The 27,797-nt window shown below is 39.0% G+C and overlaps 1 protein-coding gene across 1 annotated transcript; it reads right to left on the bottom strand.

Annotated features, from left to right (window-relative positions):
- Positions 1–4,888: 4,888 nt before the first annotated feature.
- Positions 4,889–26,825, bottom strand: epha2b (eph receptor A2 b). Its single transcript, XM_084428348.1, has 17 exons — positions 26,663–26,825; positions 25,974–26,041; positions 24,121–24,769; positions 15,860–16,015; positions 15,353–15,688; positions 14,137–14,261; positions 13,839–14,025; positions 13,039–13,135; positions 12,482–12,537; positions 12,262–12,387; positions 11,333–11,518; positions 10,786–10,847; positions 10,435–10,644; positions 10,119–10,268; positions 9,820–10,013; positions 9,267–9,422; positions 4,889–6,802 (listed from the first exon to the last, which is right to left on the bottom strand). The coding sequence occupies exons 1-17, from the start codon at positions 26,742–26,744 to the stop codon at positions 6,694–6,696; spliced, it is 2,949 nt and encodes a 982-aa protein (XP_084284474.1). The 5' UTR covers positions 26,745–26,825; the 3' UTR covers positions 4,889–6,693.
- Positions 26,826–27,797: the final 972 nt, after the last annotated feature.

Genomic DNA, 27,797 nt, shown 5'->3' with positions numbered 1-27,797 from the left:
CATAGGCAGCGAAGGATACATCTATGCTGCCTTTAAAAATCGATCAGATGAAGGTATCATAAGCCTTGATGTCTTCCTAATCCTGCCTGGGAATGCATCCTTCAAAGGCATCATTTTCAAGCTTTCGGACACAGCCACTGTTTTGTCACATACTATGGAAGTAGGCATTCGTATAAAGGGATCATTTCATGCATCCTACTTAACGATGTATCCTGCAGAAAAAATGAAACATTTTTGGAACGCCGCTCAACCAATGAAATTCGAGTGCTAGACAAAAAACCAAGGGACTATCATCACAGTACCATTTTGAAAAAGTAGATTTTTTTAAATTTTAACAATTTTGTATTTTTCACTGATGTATGCCTGATGTACAAAATGATCCATAATCTTTCTCCCCCTCCTCTTAAGGGATGCCTGGCCCATTACGGAAGTGCCGGTAGGACTAGACCTGCTAGGGGAGACTTGATACCGCAGTATAGAAGAACAGCCTTTGGTCAAACAGCTTTTTCGGTTATGAAATGAATTCCTTACCCATAAACATCCGGAGCATTGATAGCTTCACAGTTTTTAAAACCAAGCTTAAGCACTGGCTACTATCAGAACAAATCTGCAACCACTACTGACTTTGTTGTAAATTCTTTGTTTTTATAAAGCCTACTAATTTCATTAATCTTACATTCCTGGACATATGTATTGTGAGGTTTTATGTGGTGTATATGTAATATTGTATGTTATTTGATTTGATTAACCTGCCCAGGGACAGCAGATGTGAACATGTTGACAGAGGGATGACCTATTGATATTTCTTTTTCTCAGTTGTCTTTACGTTGCCCTCCTTTGTTTGAAGTCCTCTCTTGCAGCAGGCCAGCAGCATACATCTGCAACACCGTATTCAAGGCTCAGCTAAAAGGAAATTGCTTTAATCCAAAATTGGGTTGAAGCAATTTCCCCGGCCCCTTCCTTAAGCAGTGCCAGATATGGGGACCACCTCAGCAGAGGCTCATGCAGGGGATGAATAGCAGACCTCAGTGTCCTCAGGGCATGTTAACTCTCGTTCCATATGCTGTCTAATTGGTTTAATTACTGTAATTATCTGCTGGGGTTCACATTGTGCAGGCAGGAACGATTAATGGCTTCAAGAACACATGCAGACAGGAGCAGAAGAGAAAGGAACTGCTGAAGAATGCCAGCAGAAAGAGGGCCGATAAAGTTTGAAAGGACTGTCATGGCCACTCAGGGACAAGGCAAAACAGATCTAATTGAAAGAATACTACAGAGAACTGAAAAATAGAGCTTGTGTTGTTGAGCGGGTAATTATTTGACCTGAAAACTTAAAACAACACAGTGAAACTTCACGGGAAGCAATCATGCTAGTTTTGTACCGTTTGCAGCTGTCTTCTTTAAAGCGTAACAGGGGAAACAAAGGGAACAAGTTCATATTTCACTGTCAAGCTGTCAAGGTCTTAAAGAACCGTATTTAAGGCACACTGATAGATGAGCTACAGTCTAGTAAGTGTAATTAACCAATCTACACTTCCCTGCACATTGTAAAAATGCAGATAAGATAAGCTATGTTAAAAATAAACATATCAAGGGCACTTTCATCACAAAGCAGCCTTTGTTTAGGCATCATAATAAATGTATACATGTCACAACTGGTCAAATGATCAATCTTTTTCCATAAGAGCTGTCACCAATAACACTGACATTTTAATTGTGGAAGGAAATGTAAAATTTTTGCTAAATACATTCACTGAGTGTTGTCCTATAATATTATATACATTCAAAAGTGTGTTTTCTTTAGCTGAGAATAAATATTTAAATCTTTTTTAAATGTTAAATGTATATAATTGTAAAAAAAAAAAAAAAAAAAACCCAACATTTTCACACATAGCTGGAAAAAAAAAAGAATTCATAAACAGCAAGTTGTTGCCACAAATGAATGAAGAAGCAAACGCTAAACTAATGGTTCTCAACTGGTGGGTCACAACCCCAAAATGAGTCACTCATCTGTTTTGTATATACTGTAGTAAATCCTCAAACAGTAAAATGCAACTAACAATATTACTGTGCATAATTTAAGCAATTATTATCAGTAAACTTATCGATCAGAAATAATGTCAATATTTGGTCTTGGTCCGCTTGTTTGGTGCACACTAAGGTTCGGATGGCAGTGTTCACAAGTGAACCACACTAACAGAGCAATCGTACCAGAGCTTGTTTTAATCAAACCATACATGCCAAGTGTGAACATAAAGAACCTTTTTCCACTATTAAGGACCTTTAGTGCAATGGAAAGATTCTTCATGGAACCATGGATGCCAATAAAGAACCGTTATTTTTTTTAAAGTATAGTCAAATTACAAAGATGCCAACATTGACGGTTGAGTGACATGTTTTATTCCTTGAAAATTATGAACAAAACTACACAATGTAAAAACAAACAAACAAAAAAACATTACATTAAATATAGGTCCACATGCAGAGAGAATAAATGTGGTTTAGGGCTGACTCCACTGTGTTTTGTGTGGTAAATTATTGGCTGTGCATTGCAGAGAGCATGAAACCATCAAAAAAGGAAAAGAAAAAAAGAGGCATTTAAAAACCAAGACCTGACATTTTCCCAGTTCAGCTTATGTAATAGTATTACATTTGTACATGTTGGACTTGAGAACATTTTGTTAACTTTTGTATGCAAAACTGTTTCATTCGGCTCAAATTTGTATGCCCAATGCAAAATCTACGCCCTGAAACAACTTTGAGAACCACTTTGTAAGTTACCGAAAACACCAATGATGAAGAAAAAAAGAGCTGGTGAGTGTGGTAGCATAGCCTAAAAACATGAAAAAATCATGAAGACAACCAGAATGATTTGAAGAGGAGAAAGAGAGTGAGGATAAGAGAGGAGAGAGTGAGAAACACAGAGAGAAAAACTGAGGGAGGAAGACCAATATAGCCCCAAATTGGAGGATGTGTTTTTTTGGTCAGAAACCCATCTCTAAAATTAGCCAGGGATGTAAATTCCACAACGTTTCTGACTTTGTGTGTTCAGATGAAAAAGAGGGCGATGGAAAAGACAAGAAATAAATATAAAAGGGAAAACTCATACTTGAACTGTATAATGATGATTTTTACAATGGGAGTTCTTTAAAGAGCGGGGACATTTTCAAAGCCACTGTAAAGGAGGAGGAAACCTAAAAATGAAAGCCACAGGCCTCACACAGGACCATTAAGGTTAAACCATGTGTACAGCGCATAAGCACCACAGCCCAGCCTTCAACACAGTCCTCACCTATGCTATTGTAGCCTGTAATTTAAGCTTAACACGCATACAGGGAAAAAATGTCCTCCCATAATCCACATTCTGGAACATTTCTACTCATAGATGGGAACGGCGGTGTTTACATGAAATGTTTTCTTTAATTGGCAAATGCTAAGTGTGCTTTCAAAATGTCTTCCCCTAACTTTCACAGTAACCTGACACTGACTTTCAGTCTTTTCACTGCTTTTCATGCATTTTCTATTCACAACCCATTTACGTCCACACTGTGACGTTTATCCAAATGAAAAATAGGATATTCAATGAGCAAAAAAAGAAAAAAAGAAAAAAAGAGAAATGTAGGGTGTGAATTGTTTCGCTGCTGAATTTCTAGCGTCTAATCAGAATACGTTAATGTGAGCTCGCAAAATTTTCCAGTCTGTAGATACTGAATGCAAGAGAAAACGCGAAATACGAGCATTACGGTTTTTCTCGTTGTCCTCGCCGACTATCCATTTTCAAAATAACTCTTATGAGTCAGACCTTTTTTGTGTGTGTGTGAATCAAAAACATACAGCACGAAAAGTGTAGTATGATTTCCGAACTAATTTCTCTTACGAGCCGGCTCTTTTAATGAATTGTTCAAAAGGACAAGTTCACTGAAATTAATCTCTCAACGCTGTTAATGAATCAACATCTGACTCACCTTCGGAACTGTCAAACATTGCATAGTACAAGCCTGTGTGGCCTAAGTGACGTCAGTGGAACAGGAAAGTGTTTTCAGCGGTGAAGCAAGATATTACATTTTAATAAAATACTTAAAATACAACATTATTACTTTGGAATAACTTGTAGCCTACCAATGAACCACAAAACTGACTAAAAGACCAGGAACTTTTGTTTTTGGGTCAAACATACACACTGAACCACATGAGGCACATATTATGTACAACTGAAATACATAATTCCAGGCCACTGATGCAGGTACATCTGACCAAAAGAAAGACGAAGCATGCCCTAGCCTAGACAATGACAGACATTCAGACATAAAACGAATGCAGGGCACTTTTTGTTCCCCTGCTGTAGCTACCTGTTTGACTTCCATGATGGCATTTCATTCTTCAGCCAGCTTCCCCTGTCCGATTATTTTCGTATATAAATATTTACATTCCAACCTTGACATTTTCCACCTTATCAAAAGGGTGCATTAGTGGCATTGTTACCTACATCACTCAGCAGCAGCTGATAAATTCAATACTCCGGGCGCCAGACAAAAGCCTCTCTTAATTTGGGTTCAGTGAGGCTGCAGTTATGGACAGGAGGGGCTAAATTGAGAACAAAGTAAATTGTCCTGCACGGGTTATAAGGTTCATTGGTTTCTGTCATAGTTTACAGATGGACTGCAATCTGGCAACTAATTAAATAGGGGCTGCTCTGACCAATTAGATAATGCAGTCATGCAAAGCTTGTGGCTTCCTTGAGTACATTAGAGCTGTATTGAATTGCTCAGTACCACTTAATGTACTACAATGAGGCTGTAATTGGGAGAAGCAACTTCATTTCTATTCTATTATGCCTTTTTATTGTAGTGGATGAAGACACAAATAAAGAAATCACAGTGACATTGAATTGAAAGGCTACAAAGATTTTATTGTGACTGAAAGACAAACTTCCATAACAAATAAATCCCAAATCAGTGTGTCCTTGAAACAATAAATAAAGTAAAAAATAAATAGACTATTAAATAAAATACAAAACAATTGGCCAAATCAAACATGTTTTTGTTTGTGTGGAAATATGCCCATGAGTGGGGTTCATATTGAGCTTATAAAATTTCAATATTTAGAAAAAGGTCAGAACTAAGATAGAAGATCATAAATGACAAATTTCCCTTTCCAAAAAGTCCTGCTATTATTACAGTTTGCCAGTATCAACATCCCATTTAGAAAAGATTTGAAACACAATATCAACCGCAAACAAACACTAAATATGTCATTTCTAAATATGGAAGAACTCATCTGCATTCAACATCTAGAAATAATCAGAATAATGTGAATTTAACAAGGAACTGCAATATCATCCATTAAGAGTTCAGGACTCTTAAGGTAGCTGATTCTCTCCTCTGTAAATACAAAATAGCCTTGAAAAGGAGTTTAACATTGAAACAGAGCTTTTCCCTTAAAGGGAGGCTTGTATCTGCCTCCATCTGAAACCCTACTGTGGTCCTAAAAAGTCAGAGGAAATAATCAAGGAAGGTCGTAGCATTTCAGCAAAGCTTGGATCAGTTAATCATAAACCAGATCTGCTGAAGATAGTCTCCGCAATTCACAGCTCCAGGCGACTTTAATCTGCTGATACAAAATGAATAACAGACCTTGGTATATCATCCACATATCCTGGTAAACATAACTGTCTGTTTGATCATTTTCTTAGTTTGCAAGGACTGTCACGTGGTGCAAATATCTGAAAATCAGAACCGTGCCTTTGTTTGTGGAAGACCGCCGGATTACATTTTCCCATTTGATTTAGACCGACAATCTGTTCCAAGACAAAATTTTCTTCTTAACCCATTTCCATTTTGTCATTTCGCTCGCTCTTTGTTCCTTCAATCCTTAATGTCGTCATTACTGCAACCTTTCATAACGATAAGGGATGAGACAGCTGCTGAGATTTCTGATTTAAGTGCTATTTCATGGCGGTGCCTCCGCTCTTCTTGTTTGCAGAGAAAACACAGGCTTTAAGGAACGCCTTGCTGCTCCGTTTCATCTAAACCAGAAACTTTAAACTTGATGGTCCAAAGCATATAGCGCTGAGAGTGCAATTGTAATGAAAATGTCATCGTGCGAGACATAAAATCACGGCCAACTCAAGCATGATAGAAACCAGAGAGCATTACAATCACCTTGATCTCAGCGGAACATCACTAAGTCTTACGTTAAACCCACATTTCTGGTATTGAAAGACCTGTTGGTCTGTTTTTCTCTCGTGACGCTGAAGAGTTCAGTCAAGTACAGAGCAATACAGTGCCAGTTCTCCTTCAAACCCATTGGAGGAGCAACGTATAAGATCTGAGAGTAAAGTGAGCGCTGAGAATTAAGCATGCATATGAAACTAAACTAAAAAATTAAAAAACTAAACTAAAGAAATTACTATGTTTTTGACAAGAAAATAAACATATGCATATGGTAAAAATAAATCTAATATACATGGTTTGATGAATACATCAATAGCTTTTTGATTGTTTTACACTTCCTCCATTTCTGAGAAGTACATCAAATGCTACAAGTCTCCACGGCGGTGAGAGTCCATCTCGCTAGGCTGGAGGGTTAAGGCCAGGTCAAGGGCTGTCCCTGCAGTCCAATCCCGAGGCAGCTGAGAGTTTATTCAGTCCACAGCCAAAGGGTTTGGTCCCTTCGGTGCATTTTAAAGACAGTTCACACTGCAAACACACTCAGGGTGCTCGTCTGGTCCTTAAGCCCCAAGATGCTGTAGGCAATCCTCTTCAGATGGCCCGGCAGACGGACTCCGATGTTACGGATATCCCTGGGAAACAGAAAAGAACGTGTGAGAACGTGAGAGCTTGTCTTTTAATTTTATTTTTGCTAAGTTAATACGCTCTTTAAAATAATGGTTCCAAAAATGGGTTTTTGCAGCGATGGCATAGATTAGAAGAACCATCTTCTTAATGGAATAGAAAGGTTCCAAGGATGTTAAAGGTTCTTAATGGAACCATGGATGGAAAATAAAGAGCCTTCATTTTTAAAAGTGTACGCAAAATCTTATAAAAATTTATATTTGCATTTTAGTCAATGTATTTTAGTTTGGTTTCAAGTTGTCATTCATTCCTTCATTCACTCAAAAAATGTATTCTTTAGTTTCTCTTTTAGTTTTTTGATTAGTTTTCACAGTTTTAGTTTAGTTCCAGTTTTTTATTTTAGTTTTAGCCAAAGGTAATGCAAAGCTTTATAATAATCACCATTACCATTTGCATATTATTTTACTTGATCTTTGGAGTCATGAAAATCTATTTCAGTTTAGTTTCCCCAGTTAAGTCAGTTTATATATTTATTTATTTTTATTTAAAATGTTATTATCCTTTTTTGTGTGAAAAATATTCATACAGATTTTGCCTTAGTTTTCATCAAATGACAATAACACTGTGGGAGGGTACCTGAAAATGACACAATCTTATCTTTCAAAAAGTAATTTTGAAGTGAGGTTTGAAAAGTGACATGTTATCCAAATCCTAATTACATTTTTAATTAGCGCCTTGATGATTTAACAAGTATTCCCTTCACCCACTATGAATCAGAGCTGGCCGGCACAGTCAGTGGAGGACTTGTAAATAGTTTCTGGTTTTAAAGAGTGCTACCAGATGACACCAGATGGAACAGTCCGCCATAAAATAAAAGACAAACACATCAAAGGCATTTCTGGTCCTCCACACAAAGTTCAGCAAGCTTCTAGGCTAAAAACACCCACGGGAGCTGAGCCAGAGGTCTTAGAGCTACAGTACGCTGTTACTACACTCCCAACCGCTTCATCAGTCAAACTGCCTCCTCCGTGAGGTCCAGCACTGTCGTCTCTACCTCCACATGTACATCAGCTCTCTCGTTCACCATCCCTACACTCTTTCATCTCACATCCTGACTTTTAAGTCCAATCCTGTTGATGTGAGGGGGAGTAGCCGCATAGCCTCATGGCCCCAGCAGGCAGAAACAGTGGTTCCTGGCTGCAGTGAGAGCACAGTCCTCGACTGTTGGGAATGGGAGGGATGAGAGAGCCTGCCGAAACAGTGGGAGGAAGGGAGGAATGGCAGAACAGGGGAGGGGGAGAAGCATGCCACTATCCACCACATCGAGGCCACTAAAAACGAAGACTATTCTTTCTCTGCTGCCACAATGTTTTCCGCTCAACCTTAAATCAACGAGTAGCATTTTAAGCTGTAAAGACGCTGTGAAGTTTTAACATTTTGAAGTAAAAAGTGACCGCCTGACTTGATTAAAAGTCTTAAAAAAGTTAAATTGTTGTTATAATATATGTGGTTTCCGCTCTCGCCAGATACAGTAAATCAAAAATGGTCTGCGGTGGTGCGAGATTATCCTTGTAACCAAAGCATGAATTTAAGCCACGTTCAATTACCGGATCCCTAAAACAAAAACATGGAAAATATTTATATGTTCTAGGAATTAATAAAAGTTAAAAGATACCATCTTATTTAAATACGATCTTGTCCTGACCAATCAGCCTCAGTGTAGGCTGTATGCCACAGGAAAGAGAACTTTCCAAACACTCTAAATTCCTTCACAAATTCCCAGAACTCTCAAATTATGTTAATCTGGGGCCATTTTATTAAAAGGACTATTTTAAATAATGTCGGTTTAGTACCTATGATCACGCGCGTGAACTCGACAATCGACTACTGTGGACTTCGACCGAAAACAGGATGTAAACACAGGTATGAGCGCTGGCTGAATAAACATCATTTTTTATATATTTCTTTCACATCTACTGCAGTCAGATTAACCCGCGTTCACCCCGAAGGAATCACTCACATGACCTGTGCACTTCTAATGACACATCAAGGATGTTAAGAGGCTAAAAGCAGGTTTAAAACTTGCCCCATTGAAGTCAACAGGGTGCAAATTTTAAAAAGAGGATAACACAGTGTAGGCAACACCGATTTTTGTCGTTGTTCTCTGTACTGACAGCACTCCAAATGTACAAAAAAATTAGCTCAATGTTAAAATTGACCGGAGTTCTCCTTTAACTATAGAAAGATCAATTTAATTTTAATCTGCTGACAATCCTAGTTTCTTATTGGCCGGATGTCAAACATTCTATTTACCTGGAGCTCCAGGATATGACACACCAAGTAAGGCAGAAATCAGTTCTGCAGAAATGCACTTTGGACTCTCTGCGTGATCTCATCTGATTGTTCACAGCTAAACTTCCCCTTGATAGCGTGCTAAAGATTCCGGAATGATGGGAACTCAGCGTTACTCACTCGCTCTTCATCTGCAGCACCTGCTCCATGCTGACGATCCCAGCTATGTTGAAGTTTTCACTGTACTGGCTCATCTTGATGGACTCCAACCACTCCGCCACAGACCTGAAGGGAGAGCCGTCTGAGCCACTGGTGCTGGGAAGCCGAATGGAAACTCTGACAAAAACAGAACACAAATACATTCAGCAAACCACACAGTGAGACCTTTTTTGCCTTTCCCTTGTTGTAATTGTTGGGTGGAAGGGACACACTTCGAGAGGAAAACCTGTCCGTTCAGTTTAAGAATCTGATAAAGATATGAAACTGTCAGATATTCTCTCTTACACGCAAACAGTGTGATAAACATCAGAAGCCAAAACCATTCAGAGGTACCATTGGTACGTGGTGCATGTCTAAACTTTCCCGAGGAATGACTTTGTTTGAACCACCACTTGACTTTCTTGCATAAAATTGTGTAATAGATAGTGCATGCCTCAACTTCTCTCTGCCGTTCAAGTCTTGTAAAAATTCATATGAGCCGTTTAAGAATTCAGAGTATGCGTTGAGCTCTTACCGAGGGTCAAAATCTGCAATGGCCTTCAGAGAATCTGGGCTCTTAAGGAGTTTGTCTAGTAGACTGACAATGTCACCAAAGCGAGGCCGTTTGGATCGATCTTGCAGCCAGCACTGTAACATCAGCTGGTACACGGCAGAGGGACAGTCCATCGGAGCAGGAAGGCGGAAAGCCTCATTAATGGCCTTCATTACCTGGAAAAAAAGATAGTCAGATAAGACATTTTGCTCAAAGGAAGATCCTTCGAGACAAACAGCAGAGTTATTGTTCACAGCCAGTGTGGTGTGGCCAGTCCGTACCTCATGGTTACTCATGTCCCAGTAGGGCCTCTCTCCAAAGGCCATGACCTCCCATATGACAATGCCAAAACTCCACACATCACTTGCTGACGTGAATTTCCTGTAAGCTATGGCCTCTGGTGCAGTCCAGCGAATAGGAATTTTACCTCCCTGTTGGGAAAAAAAACATATAAACAAGTGTCAGGCAATCCCTTGTAATTTCCGAAAATCCTGAAATAATAAGCAGGTTGTAGTAATAGTAAAATAAAGACATCTGGAGTTAAGTGCAGTTTCAGAGAACATTCAAACCACATATTTATTTGCAATATGAACTTACGCTGGTGGTGTAGGTTCCTTCAGGGTCATCCTCCAAAACACGTGACAAACCAAAGTCAGACACCTTGCACTCCAGGTTGCAGTTCACCAAGATGTTTCTGGCAGCCAGATCCCTGTGTACATAGCTCATGTCTGAGAGATATTTCATTCCGGCCGCAATGCCACGGAGCATACCAACCAACTGGAAGGATGACATCTCGCCATCATGGTCCTGTGAAGAAATGAAAGTTTCATTTCTAGATTTTCTTGAGAATTTTGACTAAATTATTTGCTACGTTACATCATTTTGCAAGTATGTCATTATCATCTGTCATCATTTTTCTGTCTAAGTGATGAATTGTGACAAACATACCTTCAGGTATTTGTCAAGAGCTCCATTTTCCATGTACTCAGTCACAATCATGGCATGCTTGACTGCAAAAGAAAAAAAACAGACATAAAGCGGCTTTACAACATAAAAAGTAAAACCAAACTGCACTCAAAGTTATTCAGAGGATAAAAGTCAAGTAATAAAAAAAAAACGATTTTACTATTAATTTAATATAAAAAAAGATTCAAACTAAAATCTCTACCTTTTTATTCGCTACTATTTTTATTATATATCTAGTTTTAATTAAATAAAAATATGGAAAATAATATTACCAATTTAATGCAAACATTTTATGTTTATACTCTAAAGTAAAAAAAAAAATCCATATTTTGTTGTGTGTGTGTGTGTATATATATATATATATATAATATTTAATATATTAATATTCAATATATTAATATTCATAATTAAAGGGGTTAATTTAATTTACATAATTGAATCATTAATCAAATTATAAAATAAAAAATAAATAAAAATTTATCTAGAAGAAATATTTATTTTAAAAAAGCAATACATTTTTTTAACTCACATTTGGTGACCACCCCCTCCAGTCGGATGATGTTCTGATGTGAGAACTGTCCCATGATGCTGGCCTCACTAAGGAAGTCCTGCCTCTGTTTCTCTGTGTAGCCTGGCTTCAGCGTCTTTATTGCTACCGCCGCTTCTTTTCGACCGGGAACTTTTAGAATTCCTCGATAAACCTCTCCAAACTCACCTACAGCACAGCAACACAAACCACCAAAGGGAGAGGCATCAGATAAGCGACATACCAAAGGACAACTCCTTTATCGTGTCTCATGACAAATAGGGGTTATTTAAAAACATGAAAAAGACACTTGGAAATATAACCAGTGGTGCTAAGGCCACGGAGAGTCCTATGAACAGTTAGTAAGTGGATTCATGGGAGGGGGTCAGAAAGGGCATGAGAATTTGTGTACAACAAGCAGACACAAAGTGGACAAGGGCCATGTCCTGTGGGCAGCTTGAGAGGGGAAACGTGACCACGGCACACTGATCTTCTTATTTAAAGTTGATGTTAGCCTATAAACACTTTAGGATTTAAGACTAATTTAGCGGTTGTTTGTTTTATTTTCAAGTCATGATTAATTACCTAAGGTTTTTTATAGCAGTACTCCTCCATGTGGGATATGAAAAAGAGCTCTAGAGCGGGTTAAGAAAACAACACTAATTCAATTTGAATGACATTGGGAGGGAAAAAAACATCTCTGGAGGAAATGACTACAATAAAAATATTCCAGCTCTAACATGTAAAGCTCGAATTAGACAATATCAATGCTCGCCTTGTTTAAGCTGTCACTCCAATGAACTGTAAAAAAGCTGTCACTTTCAATGAACTGTAACATAACTTCAAATCAATGAGTGTTGAAAGCACCATCCCCCAGAATGCATTCAAAACAGCCCCACAGCGGGTTGTCAAACTTCCACGGATGTACTAACCTGCTCCGATGACTTTCTGCTTGGTGACGTGACTAGGAGGGATCTCGCTGGCAAACTTCAGCACTGCGGTGTTGGGATCTTCATAAGTGTGAGGATCAACGTAGGTCTTCAACGGCTTCAACTGATCTGGGTTGACAAGAATTTAGGGAGAATTTAAGAGGAGGAAAGGGATAGGGTTTTAAAACAAGAAAGCCAGCAAATGAAATTCAATGCCACTAACCTGGGCTGGAGAAATAAGTGTCCTCTGGCCCTTGCCTGGTGTGAGAGTTTCTTCGGCTGTAGAAGAAAAACAGCTCAATGAGGCCTCTTTTTGTTTTTTTTAGCAAACCGACACATTTCTTTTCAGACTTGAGTTTGAAGAGCGGCTAGCGCTGGACTGGCTCCATTCAGTCGAGGAGTGTTTAGGAGGAAAAAAAAAGCGGTCTGTGTTTGCCAAGTGGTGACAGAGGTCTAGGTTATCACAGGAACTAGAAGGGCTCAGGTCACCTTCACAGAACCGCTACAAACCCATCGCTTCTTATCTTACACAATATGCCTCTCTGATTCAGCTCCTTTCAAACATGCCTCTTGTTAAGATACACTTAGTGAGCAGTCAGCGGACAGTTAGCAAATTGATTCTTCCTCAAAATTGGTAAGGAGCAATTTCAGTAAGAGTGTGAGAGCGGTGAAAAGGAAACAGTGAATGGATTTTTAAGGAGAAAGAAAAGGAGCGGCTTGAAGGAGTGACTGGGGGAGAGGCACAAAGCTGGGTGTGTGCGTGAAGTGCTTGTTCCTAACCGTTTTCGCAGAAGCAGGACCACTACCACGATGAAAAGCATGACGCCTCCCCCAATCGCTGCCCCAAGGATCACTGCTGTGTTTCCCGTTTTTTGAGCTGGGAAAACAACAACAAAGAAGTCAGGCAAATGAATCACTCAAGAATAAAACAACACACTCCATAACATAAAAGAGCAAGCAAACATTCTCTGTCACTTTAGTACAAGTACACTGTTCAGGCTAAACAGAGTCTTTCTGACTGTTTTTTTTAAATAATATTTTATTATTAATAATAATAATAATGATAGAATTTAATTATAAAAATAATTTACAATATATATTTCTCAAAAACTATAACTTTTTGTATTTTATAAAAAAAAAAATATATATATATATTTTTATTAATTATTAAATACCCCATGAATTTGCTTGACAAGCAGCCTGTAGTTACAGCCATGAACATGATTTTCTACAGTTGCAGGTGGTATTAGCGGGTGGGACATTGGCATTCTAGAAATCATTTGTTTGGACATATATCTGTGTAGTGCAGAATGAGTCATCAGTATTTTTGGTTCATTTTCCAATAAGAAAAAGGCTGTACATTTTAATTAGTTCTGTTAAAAGTGAATTGTGTCCGTGTTTAGGTGTATGTAAGCATATAAATGACCTCAAATCCAAAGAGTTAAAAGACACAAAAATATCACTTTGATCCTATATAGGGTCACTGAAAAGTGCACAAAAAAAAAAGGACAAAATAAATAAATGCATCTGCTCAAATGCATAATTGTAAATATAAAAGCAAACTTTGTGACTTTTTTCACCTTGGGGCAGTGTTGAAAACTCCTGTTCCTTGCTGTAGCTGCCCGAGTTTCCCTCTGAGCTAAGAGCTTGGACTTTAAACAAGTAAACAGTGGAAGGAGACAGCTCACTGATCTTAGCCGAGTTCTTGTCCAGCACCAGAACAGTGTAGGTAGTGACCTTTCCACTGGCCTTCTCCTCATCATTTTCCTGTAGACGTGACAATGAAAGGAAGATGATGAAATGGAGAATAACAATGCCACTATCACAGATCAGGATTTGCAGTGAAGTATTAGGGCTGAAAAGGATATTGTTACTGACCTTCTTGCGATACATCAGCTCGTAATGTGTGGCAACTGGCTTGGCACGGTGAGAAACAGACCACTGAAGCGACAGGCTGGTGGGGCTACTTTCAACGAGGTGCAATGCAGTCACTTTTGGGGGATCTGGGGGTAAAACAGCAGTTAAGTGTGAGTCTCTGAAGTATATATATGTTTGTTCGTACAGCACACTCAAAACTTTCAAATCTAATCTACAGGACTAACTGTGGAATGTCACATGGTTTGCCATTTGAGAAAAGAGTTGGGGGAAAATGAGTTTAATTGGAAACAGCTCAAGTAAACACTGTGCACTTACGATGACGTTGTGAAAAAAAAACTTGAAATCCGATCTGACCAGAGTCACCGTACAGACTATAATTCACAAAATATCTGATTTTAATCGGATTTCAAACCACAAAATGGAAGTAGATGGTTTTGGGTTTGTAAACATTAGATTGTGTTTTTTTGCCGTTTAGACAGATTAAAAGGATTTTAGTAAAAAATGAACAAGAAATCAGATTTTTTCTGCATGTTTGAGCATTGCCTAAAGTATTTAAAATATAATCTTAATCTTTGATTTCCAAAAAGGACAAAACAAGAATGAGGAGAAAAAACGCACTATAGGTCAAAGGTTTGGGGTCGTTAAGATTTTTCAAAGATTTTAAAAGAAGACTCTTATGCTCACTAAGGCTGCATTTATTTGATCAAAAATAGTAAAAACTGAAATATTGTGAACAATTATTGCAATTTAAAATAGCAGTTTTTAATTTGAATATATTTTAAAATGCAATTTGTGCATGTGATGGCACAGCTGAAATTTAAGTATCACATGAACCTTCAGAAACCATTCGAATATGATGATTTGGTGCTCAAGAAACATTTCTTAATATATTATTGTTAAAAACAGTTATGATGCTGCTTAATATCTTTGTGATTCTTCAGGGTTCTTTGATAAAAAGAATGTTCGAAAGAACAGCATTTATTTGAAATAGAAATCATTTGTAACATTATAAATATTTTTTCGGTCACTTTTGTTCAATTTAAGGCATCTTTGCTTAAAAAAAAAGTATTACTTAAAAAAAAAAAAACCTTACTGACTCCAAACATTTGACCAGTAGAGTGCAAAAATGACACCAAAAACAAAGTACACTACTTAAAATGATTCAACCCATTAGTTTCAGTGAATTTTTCCTTCTACCGTTGTGATCAATACTGACCTGTATAATGTAAAGCGGTGTTGATGCTGCTAATGGCTCTCTTATTGCTGAACTGAGACACTCCGCTCCGTGCCTCAACAGTGAAGGTGTAGTTCAAATGGGGCTCCAGTTCACTCACAGTGACTCTGGTCTCCTTCAGGCCAGAGTTGCTTGGGTCGAAACGCACTTTCTCGGCACAAGACTGGCACGCCTTCCCCTCACACCGTTCGCAAACCACAGTGTAAGTGATATCACTGCGGCCACCGGTGTCTGCAGGGGGCCTCCATGACAACTGAAGCCTGCCTATTGACATCTGAGCTGTGGTGGCCAGCAGACTCTGAGGAGCGGAGGGTAAACCTGAGTAGACAAAGAGCAGACAAGCCTTTTATTTACCTGTTCACCTATACTGGTTTAGTTAATCCCTAAAGAAAAGAGTGACAGAGAAAGGATATTGTAGGTAAATATAAAATGACAGGAACTGGCTCATGACAGCAATGAATGTTCAAGGTAGACGTTTTGACTTCTCACCAGAGCAAGCGACTGTCTCTGGGTCCTCAGGTGCTCGAAAAAAGCCCTCCTTGCAGGAACAGCTGACGGCGCCACGGGCCGAGGGCTGGGTGTTTTCTGGACAGGGTTTGCAGGCCTCACTGGACACTGAAGATTTGAAGAAGCCTGGCTGGCATTCTGCACACATACACACACAAAAAAAAAAACACATGCATGATGACTTGGATGCAGATGAGAGGAAACTGTGCAATTAAACTGCTCACACCGTATATGTCAAGTGATCGTCTATGTATGAACACAGTAAATTAACCTCCTTTGAAGATGTTTTTTTCCCTCTACAGTCTTTCTCTTTTTTTTTAGCTCTGTGCAAGAGTGCGCAAAGTTGACAGAGCAAGACTAAGCACACTCCTACTCATCCTGTGTGAACCATCCCCCTCATTCTCTACAAACAGGACCTGTCATCCCACATTCCAGCCCGGTACCTCCGCTCTCAAAACTCAACCACGAGAGAAAACAGAACAAAACCAATAAAACCAACAAACAGGGTGAATGCTGCATCTAACAAAGGATTTAATACAAAAGAAATATTTTGTCAGCCAACTCTTGTGGATATTTTATGAATATTTTGCATTAACAAATATGGACATACAGTGGCTCCAAAAAGTATCTATAAACTTAAGGCCACACTTAAAAATATATTTATAACTTTATAACAAAATATTACATAATGTGGCATTTATTTGCAGGCCAATGACTTAAGTTTCAAATTCTAAATGTATTGTACAAAATGAAGTATTTGGATATGCTTTAGATATCAAACATCATTGAAACTACACCTCTGGTTACTCTTCTAGGTAGGACACCTGTGTGAACTTCAGGGGAAATGACATCATACATGCACTAACAATCACCTTGAGATCAATTAGTTGAATGTCATTGAAGTAAATAGTTTAAAAAACATAGTGAGATCATACATTAAGTATGAAAAATTTACTTATTAAAAAAGGGGTTTAAATTTAATTTAATAAATGAATTAAAGCAAAAATCTGAATTTGCAAGCATGCATAAATTTAGTAATTCAGACGTTTAAATGTATAAACAGGAAGAAAAAGAAAGGTGTCCACGGAATCTGTCTAGAAACATTCCAACATGCCCAGCTCATGTCCTTCCGCTGTCCAGAGTCTCATTCACAATCCACCACCACGCTGTGTACACAAACACACACACACACACACACTGCTTCCGTTCTGAATCTGGCTCTTTCGTTTCTCGGAGCAGCCACATACAGGACCATTACTTTATAAAGAAGTGATACCTGGTTTTTAGTTTCAAGTGCAAGTTTTATCAGTCAAGAGACAAGCTGAGACACACGCAAGGCATAGATTATAGCAATATTACACAATCAAGTACACCATGTGTCTGATCAGGTGAGATATTTGTACTTGTGTGTTGAAATACAGCCAGAGGCAAAGACCGTGTAATACTAAAGAGATGATTAAGCATTTGCCCAGTAGTTTCAGTATTAGGACGCTTAGTCAGTATTAGACGTGATTAAATGGAAAATATAGGTCTATGTAAGTGAGGAAGTCTATCTACAGTATAAAAAGACAATGCATTAAATTTCCACAGAACTGAATTCTCTTTTCTAAGCCATTTATTTGTGTGTGAATTTTTATCCAACTATTGTGATTATTGTGGATGAATGTAGACGGTTTCCCTCAAATTCAGTGTCCTATCAGAGCAACCACAGACGTAGCGCATCACGTGGATTTTTAAGTGTGGGTAAAAGTGTCTAAACACTCTTTGCAGTCATTGTATTTCAGTAGCACAGTGGCCACAAACTAAATCATTGTTTCCATTTTCTAATGGTTTGTTATCTGAAGATTTGCCAAACAGTTATAATTACAGAGTAGGGTGCTTCCTCCTTCCTGAATGCTTTGCATCAATTGAGGCCTTGTTTTGGGTTGAGCCACTTGCTCTCCCTCACAGGAAGGGGGTTAACGGTGGTATACATTACCTCTAATATTTGAGAGCATGCATTCTCTTATTTCAAAAGAAAACTCGCAGCATGAAAAGAATTCAGCATGGCAGCAAAGATCGAGCCAATGTGTTATTTATTCCTTCTTTCAAGTCGACTCCTCATCTTGTTTCTGTGCCAGCTGTTGTGGAGACTTTACTGCAACTCATTAACGCACCCCTCTGCGGAGGTGGGGATAGTGTGGGATAGACAGGGGGACTGAGGGAGAGACAGAGAGAGGGATAACGAGTCCTGGTGGGATTTGAAAGGAAAGGGGGGAGTAGGGAAAGAAAAAGAATTGTCCTATTCACAGTGAAGGGGGCCAAACAGCTGCTGCTGCGAACCCCGTTTCATATAGCCCCCGTCTCAGCTCTCCACTCGTAATCTCCAAATTCTTAAGTCCCCTCGCTTGCCTCATGGCCACATGTGAGGGTCTAGCACAACATTCGGCAGCCCATTCACTCCGGACAACAGGCACAGAAAGCCACTCGGGGCAGCGAGAGAGAAAACACTTGTTTCAAATAGTGTAGATGCCACATGACACGTTAATACACGGGCTGGCTTCTTAACAGCCACGGACAAAAACCTGACAGCGTTTTGGAGGGCTGCTTTAATCCTTTTATGCAAAGAGTTTCCAAAAGAATTTGAACGACTTGAAACTTTTCAAAACACTTTGTGTGTAACGAATCAGATCTATCAACATTTCAAACCAAAGGAAAACAAATTTGGTGTAGGATTTACTTTGAATCAAGTTTCACTTAATTTTCAAATTGCTAGTAAATTTTACAATTATTCAACAATCACATTACACACACATACATATACATATACAGTATATATCACACAAATATAAACTATGTATAATAAATACATTTTAGTTTTTTTAGGGATGCACAATATAAAAAAAACATATCTGGCTTCGGACGATATTAGACATTTTTTATTTATCATATCAGTCAATATTGGATATTTAATTGTGGATGGTGTCTTTCTGCCTATTTGCCTAACAAAATAATACAGAAATAATTGTAACAATGTTGTAGTTTCTAAATTCACTTAATTTCACTTAATTACAAAGAAACTGTAATTTGAGAAAATGAAATTTTGAAGTAGAAAGACTAAAAAGGAAATTTCTTGTAAAATGTGCTCCAGTCATTTTTGTTGTTATTTACAACTTGGAAAAACTTTTTTTTTAACAGTGCATAGTCGATTGCATTCTAAAGTTAATGTGGCTTTTTAAATCCACGCTTCACTTTCCAAAATACAGCCGGAATGTGATTCAGCGCAAGGGGCTTTGTCTTCGCATTTTGGACACAACAGGAAGCAGGAAGCACAAGGCTGACTCGAAGCTTCCTTCCTAAGGCAGCCAATCAAAGCATGCAGGGACAGAGAAGGCGAATGTTGGACATGCTCTGGAAAAGAGAACAAGCTCAATCGCAAAAATCGTAATGAGAGGTCAGAGGCGAAAGACGACTTATGGCTTTTGAGGAATGTTGATTACATTTATGTAATACAAACTTCTCAGCAGAGATGCATAGATGTGTCGGTCGTCTCTCAGTGCCCCATTTCGCTATCTGGCACCGAGGGCCCAGACCATAAGAGCCTCTGAGTGACTGTTTGTTTATTGTGAGAGTAGTTGGATCCTGCTCGCCGGTGACCTATGGGGTCTGTGATCCGTATGGGTTGAGTGGAGCAGTCGGAGCGAAGACTGATGAGAGGGTGACGTTAATGGACGGATGTATGGATGGATGGGTCGACCGAGAATGGGAAGGAGGGCTGAATGAATGACTGTTTACATGGCGGCGGGACAGCGCGAACCCCTCCAGGACAAGAGTTTGACGGGGGGGTTTCGAATGAGAAAAAGGAAAGAAAAACAAAAGGCCTAGTCATTTAAACCTAGGCACGGAGGGGCTTACATGTAGCCCTAGGCAGAGTTGAGTTAAAGTGTGCTGCTCCGCCAGGTGTTGATGGCCAAGTAAAACAAACACCACAGCAGAGTGAGTGCGGACAGCGGCCAGGGGCTCGATTCACAGGGGAAGAGGTTAAAATTCAGACAGAGAACCTCTGAAAAAATAAAACATGTACACGTAAGAAAATGAAGATAAAGATAGCATGGTGCAATCATAAACATTGGTTTTCTGTGGCCTACACTGAGGTGAAGACAAATTTACAACTCAGCTATGTGCTGCTTGATCTAACTGAGCTTTCTTAAATAACTCTAATACATATATATACACATATACATATATATATATATATAGGTTCTTTTTTATAAAATAAAAACAGTTTATATGTAATATCAGTTCATCCCTAAAAACATTTGATTTTAGAAGGTTAATATGCATATTACAACGTAATAGCTTGCACTAGTTTCCACATCTCTGAATAGTCAGTGGAGTGGTTCTTATGGTCAGACGGGACAAAGCCAGAGCTTTGAATGTGTGTTTGTATGTATGGGGGGGGATGCAGTGGTAACATGAAGCCAGCAGGGAGGGAATAGTCTCTAGGTGTGGTGAGAGCATTAGTGCAATGGATTATCAGCCCAATGGAACAGTTGTAAGAGAATTACATCTACGCTTTACAATTCCACTCACTCTTTCATCTAGTCGTTAAGAGACACAATAAATGCTCTAATCCCTCTCTTTTCACACTTTTCACTCATTCTAAAGGAAAGAGGGCAAGAGGAAGAGAAGATGACAGAGCACAAAAGGACACAAACATTGAGACCCATCCAGAAGATTTGTTAATTAAGAAAGGAGTTAACTAAGAAACCTAAAACACGAATCCAGTGAGCACAAATAGTGCTCTGGTTTGCTCTCATTCTAGCCCATGCAAAACACTGGCCCATCGTCCAAACTTTGAGATGACAACACATATGGGTAAAGTCTGGTTTAGGCCAAAAATGTGAAGTAAAGCCATAAACAAAATTCCTTAAGTGGAAAATGAATAAGTGAATGAAGCCAGTGACAATTAAAACCCCTGAGCGGACGAGTTGGAGGGTCACCGAGGATTAGCAGGCCTCCGGTTTCCGCTATAGCCTGTCCTGTTTCGGGGACGCAGAGCTGACACAGGGGCAGGAAACTGCTGATCTCACACACTGGCAGCACAATACACTCAGCACATGCACACAATCCTGAAGTTAACTCCTTTAATGTAAGAGCTTCAATGTATACATCTAACCTCAATATTCCACCCCATTGGTCCACCAACTATGTCATTAAAGAAAAAGAAACAAAATTGTATACACAAAAATGGCAGAATTGTATGCAACCGGTTTTATCACATACATTACTAAGGTGGAAGAAATCCACGCAATTCCCTCCTTCTGGTGACTCACTTTAGTGAACTCCTCCTAGATGGTCATCGTGAACATTTTAATTCCACATGAACATTTTCAGTTCCAGTGAGTAAAGTTTCATTTAATTAGTAAGTTTCAGCAGTCATTATACTGAAATTAACAGGAAAAACATGTCATCCATTCTAGTTTCATTTGATGTTGGCACATGAAGTTGACAGAGGATCAAAGAAGTCAAACAACCCCATTTGGAAGTGCTCATCATTATCTAAACTTGCCCAGGCAAATGCTACAGCAATGGAAAGAACCGGCAATGGATTGTTGCGGTTGACTGCTAGTTAAGTAAGATTAGGAATCCCAAAGGTGGAGATAAATGGTTTCTGTGGCTTAATCCTGTAGGTATAAGACAGCAAAATAAGGCAAAAGAAGAGAGCATGTAAGTATCACATAAAGCAGAGAATAATTACACCTCAGGGTACAGATCATCACAGCTTTCATCAAATTTACTTAGGATTCTGGTGGAACACTGCTAAACTATATTTACTGCAAATATTTGTTTTTGTTTTACTTGTAGTCCAGATATCTCACTTTTGGAGGATGTTTGTATTCTCTTTCTGCACTGTCGCCCAATGGCTCGCGGTATTTGAACGTTGTGTGGACTTTCTCAAGCAAGGAATTCCAAAATTTCACAACCTTTTGACCGTACACATAAATGCATGTGAGTCGGAGTTAACGTTTATTTTAAATGCTTTTGCATGTAAACTGGGGATGGTCTAAAACCATCTATTTGTCTTTGGGAGACAGATGGGGATAAGCAAAGCTGTTTATTTACAAGACACCATTTGAAATCTCCCAGAAGAGTTACAACAGTGTTTTCAGGGCCGTGTGAAAGTGGATGTTTAAACTTTCAATACATGTCACTTCCAAGACCTGCAGTCAAGGCCTAAAATAACATATTGTCATCAGAACAGCCAATAACAATAAATATAAACCATGCCTTGTTGGTTTAATTTGGGAAAACTCAAGGGATTACAATCCGTTTGGGAGAGGCTATAACGGTGGGACAAACTAAGAGCAAGCGAGAAAGAAAGAAAGAGAGAAAGAAAGAAAGGGCCAGAGTAACAGGATAGGAAGCATCCAAAACCAGTACTTATGGCTCTTGAGGACACACACCCAAGTCAATTACTACCCAGCCAGTCACTCACCACACATTATACACACAACTCTAACTTGGACACTCATAACTCTCAGCTTTAGCTTGTTCCAGTGCAGAAAAAAACGTCTTTACTGTAAAACACAAAGCTTGTTCTACAGAAATGTTACTATGGAAGATTCAAGACAATCCGTCTTCATCAGTGTTTCATTTTTCCTATAGATCAACAATATGGAGGCCAATAGAAGTTTGAAACATTCCAGAAACTATAGTTATCCAACTCTGGCAACCTTGGTTTACTGTGAGTGACAGGGTGTGGGCATGAATTCCCAGCGCAGGTCAGGCAGCAGTCTTTGTGTGGTCAGCAAAGGTATGTGCTCTTTTATTCGTTACGACTGAGAAAGGGTCTGTTTTATTAGTGGAAAACAGCATCAACGTCAATACTGAAACCGCAACACCGCGTGCATGTCTGATATTTATATTTTTAAGAAATCTCACCAATACAGGACAGTTTGCCATCCTTTTATAAAAATTAAAAGTTGTTTGACCCCACCCACACATTTACCATAGTTCTCTGACCTGGCTATTTGACAATGATTGCCTTTAATCAACAGTACATCCATCAACATGAGTCAGCTCTGGCCTGGAGCTCTCCCCAGGGAATTCCACAGGCCGGCAGTAGTTGGGAAGGCTCCTTAATAAACCTAGCAGGAATGCATCAGTGGAGTGAAAGAGGCACTGGTGGAGGGAGGGGGGAATGTCTCTGAACACAGCACTACATTGTTCTGCTACCTTTACATTCCATTCTCCACCTTTCCACTACAATCTCCTCCCTCTTCAATGTCTGACACTTTATCTTTTCCCATTCTAAACCATGCACACACACCTGTTCCCACCATTCCTAGTCTATAAAACAAGGAATGTGTGCTAACCAAAAAAATGCATGTCCATGAGCTTGGCAATGGTAATGTGTAACCGCTACAATTAAGAAATTATAACCCAGAATGCCTATTTGAGAATCTGCTATCATTTGAGTTTCATTTGCTTGCGTTTTACCTGTCACTGCATGTGGCTGAATTGTGGAAATATGTTAAAGTGTTGAGGTTAGAGGACGTTTAAAACTGAATTATTCTAAACAAGTTCCAACATGCCAGTGCTCTCATTTCTGCAAGTCACAAAGAACTTTAGGACTGTCACTCACATGGTTGATCTCGCTCTGGTGTGGCAGGGACAGAAACACAAGAGGAGAAAAAACAAGTGACTGTGACAACAAGAGAAATTGTCACATCCTCAAAGCTAGAATTAAATCTGTCACTGAAAGGTTCTGCCTAAAGCACAATAGGTTTGCAATAGTCGTTGATGTCTGAACTTGTGTTTCAAAGAATGCTGGGGGTTATGGGAGTCAAACGCACAGTGACGAAGAGCAAACAGGTTTCAAAGCACTTGAAAGTTTCAAAGTACCAGCTTGAACAAAATAGCTGATGAGCAAAAATGTGAAAAGGACAGTGTTTTTTCCAAAAAAGTCCTGCAAGCATGTATGGAAAAGATGCTGGCGAGCCACTTAAAATGTGAAATATTCATATATAGAGTATATAATCAGTGCCTTGTATAGTAAGGATAGATCAAATCCACAATAATACGAAACATTTTTATAAAATAATAGAGCAATTCATATAATGATATACTACGAATGAAATGTTAATCACTATCCATGTGGAAGTATATTCAAATTCCTGACCCAAACCAGAAATTTTAACTGACAACAGCTGGTGCTGGCCTCAATCTGTAGAAACCAAACAAAGAAACGTATGTCTTACCTTGGCATGCATCGTTCATGGCTTCGAACCCGGGTCTGCACTGGCATTGGCTCACAGGTACCACCCATTCCCCTTCCGTGGTACAATAAATGCGAGGTTGGTCCTCGCTTACAGCATTTTCGACACAACTTCCAGCCACCTCCCGCAGGGCTTGGTTCTCTCCCCCTGCCACTGTCTCAGGGAACGCTGCCAAGCTTTTCACTGTTGCTGGACATGTTTTATAGTAAACCCTGACAGAGTAGATGGCTACGCAGGCACCAATGTCCTGGAAGGCCAGGTAGAAGCCCTTGCGAGAAAGATTTTCCACTACTTTTGTCTCAATGTTCATCTTCATCTCCCCGAGGCTGGATATTTCATCTGGAGCAATGGTGGCCACCTTGCGGAACTGGCCTTTGCGGAAAGCAGTGCCGATGTCCGCGTCAGCCTCAGAGGCGTACAAGTTAAAGGTCTCCTTGCAGATAAGTGAGTCTGCATTGAAAGAGTTGCAGTCACGGACCACGAATCGCAGCTCCACGAAGACCCGAGAAGCAGTGGGGTTGCGCTGGATGAACGTAGTACGCAACCAGTTGTCTTGTTCTCGTTCCTCCACGTTACATATATAATAGTTATACAGCAGAGAGCCGTTCACAGCGCGCTGGCCAATCTCCCACTGCAACGTGAAATTAAAAAAATGGATGTTAGCAATAAAGTCAAAACCAAGATTGTGGAAAAAAATTTCAAAGAAAAGATGCCAGCGAAGGCTGAGAACAAAAATAACACAAAATGTCCTGACCATGGAATTTTAAGTAGTAGTGAGGATGCTGGTCAATTACCCACCAACTTCTGGCAAAGAACAATGCGGCAGTCTTTCTACTGCATGACTGATGTAATATGCTGAAACATATCTCTTCACATGCAGCATACATGTGTGTTTTTAGCTCTTATTTCATGTGTTACCGTGGTTTTAATTACAGGAGAGGTGCATTGTTTTCGTAGTGTGTGGCATGGCAGTAAAATGGTCTCTGCAACGAATGCTTCCAAATAAAAGGAACTTTGTGGTAAAGCATTGCATACGTTTGAAAGACATTAAACTCTTTAAATAAGCAGCAGCTCATTAAGAGTGCAATTAACTTTCTATAAAATTGAACACGCTGACACCTTGTTCACATTCTTAATTTCTCAGCTTTTTCCACGACAGTCTGAGGGAAAAAATGCTTTGCATTTAATTATTTAGTGTGTATTTGTTTTTTCCACATTTTAAGGTAGATGTAAACCTTCAGTTTTAGACTGGCTATTAATGTGAGGAAGACTTGACGAGTCTGTACTTGCCATATCGGATCATTCCCTGATGAAAAACCCAGTAGCTCTTTTGGAACAAGGTTTTGAAATACACTAGCTGGTCTAAGATTGTCAACCCGCTACCATTCAATATACCCAGCTTGACAACCCTATGACCAGTAGCGTTTGTTGCTAGTCCAAATTGGTCTACAAGCTAAAAAAAAAACACAACAGCTACCATGTTCTAAAACACATCCTTTTGATTTCCAAACCAATTACGCTTCTAAATTCTAGTTAACATTATTAGTTAACGTCACAAAAAGCACCATATGCGCCAACCTTTAAAAGTTAATTACACCCTCAGTTTTACAATCCCTAACACAGGGCTTTAAAATCGCACGAGACTACAAGTGTTCAGCAGGCAGAGAATCATCCAAACCTTTTCAGGAATGTTTTGGAGGGTAAAGTCAGAATTATCCTTAAGAAATAACGATAATGAAAAATAAATAATAAAAACCGTATCATTTTAAAATTACGTGAAACAAACGAAAAGAAATGCAGAAAAAAATGTAGGCTCGTATGAAGAATAAACTCACCCCGCGATCAATAGGCGATGTCAACCAACCCAACTCTGCTCCCGATGACACCATATCCAACAGCACCTCTGTGACAATAACGAAAATATATATATATTAAATATTTTTGTCCGGATAGATAACAACAGTTATTCAAAAAGTAGCAATAAAGTAAATGCATATGCACACCGGGATAAAGCAAACGAGGAAACAATGTTTAGCTTACTATTGCTGCTAATAAAACACATTTCAGTTCGTAATAACAAAAACAACATTTCAGTTCGTAATAACAAAAACAACATTTCATAATTTATAACGATAAAAAAATGTTCCGTGTTACAAGGTCGTACGGTTAATTATTTCTCGTCGCTAAGGAAATTTCGCACTTCGCTTATTGATTTACTTCAAAACTATATAGCCTACTGATTTGTTTGCGTTTGCGTATGATGCATTAAATGCCACTTATAAAATCTAAAATAGCCTACTAAAATGCTCAACATTTTAAACAATTTCAACATTAAAAAGTGTTTAAATTCACAAAAATGCACAAATTTGCATCGGATCGACGAAGCACAGGTTGATATATTATTATGCCGAATACTTGCGTTGTTGCAATTTTAGCCATTTAGGTATAGAACTTTTAAATAGTTTATGTCATGTGTGTGAACCTGAGTGAGAAGTTTTAGAAAGTCTCGGAGAGACTTACTTACCTTCCTTTTTTTGAAGAGAAATAAATACAAAGTTCATAAATACATTGACAAATAAAACACGCTTAATCCGTCTGTAATCCATGTTGTGTTCGGAGTGGACAGTGATGTTGGCTGCTCCACGCTCCACGCTCAATCCAGTTGCTGTTCCAGTTGCGCTCTCGACAGACTCATTGAGAAACGCGGAGCGTCATGAAACCCCGCCCGCTGGAATGTGATCAACGTCTTTATAGGAAGGGGGGTGGTCATGGGCATTAACATGCATGAGTTCCGTCGTGGGACCCCGCCCCTCACATTTTTTATAACGTGTAATTTACCTGTAAAATGTACAGTGTACCCAACTCAATCTCCTTCATAAGTGGGGATTTTGTACTGTCCAATATCAAAGATATTGATCTTCTCAGCTGTACCTAACAATTGAAATCATACAACAAATGTCATAATTTTTTACATTACCTTTTGAACTGATATTCAAATCATTCCAGTAATCTTTTTTTTTTTTTTTTTTTTTTTTTTTTTTTTACAATAGCCTAATGTTTACTGCTAAAAGAAATTGCAAAATCAAAGATGGTGTCTGGTTAAAAATGTATCAACTGTAAGCAGAACTGGTAAGAGCTTGAGTACAGGACTTAAATCGAGACAAAAGTGTCCCATGGCAACTCTTAGGAATTTTGAAGTCAAGCTCCTTGTGTTTGAGACCCCTACTTAGCTGCCCCACTGACAGCCACACAGTGTCTCTGAGGAAAAAGTGGACAAGTGAAAGGATTTACTTGACAGAGAGCATTTTACAGTGGTCACCCCACGTTCAGTTCATTTTGGAAAAAAAAAAGGCATATTATTTTCAAAATTACTAATTAAACTCTTAAAAAGCGATTTTTTCAGTCTCAACGCATTTCATAAGACATGCAAGCCTTATGTGCAACCCCTAATTTTTGAGTTCATTGCTACTGTCACTGCACTGCTCTTTTCAAAATATTCACTTTCCACACCTCTGACGACACCATACCCACAAAGTCTTTCACACCAGGGGCTGCTCCCAACATTTCAGAGATTTTTTTGGTTAACAATGCAATCTCCTTAACTTCCCCACACCACTATTCTCACCTCACACCCCTTTTTCACACATTCATATGAACTT

The sequence above is a fragment of the Rutilus rutilus genome, assembly GCF_951802725.1.
Source record: "Rutilus rutilus genome assembly, chromosome: 13".
Classification (NCBI taxonomy): Eukaryota; Metazoa; Chordata; class Actinopteri; order Cypriniformes; family Leuciscidae; genus Rutilus; species Rutilus rutilus.
This window is presented reverse-complemented; position numbering and strand designations above follow the sequence as displayed.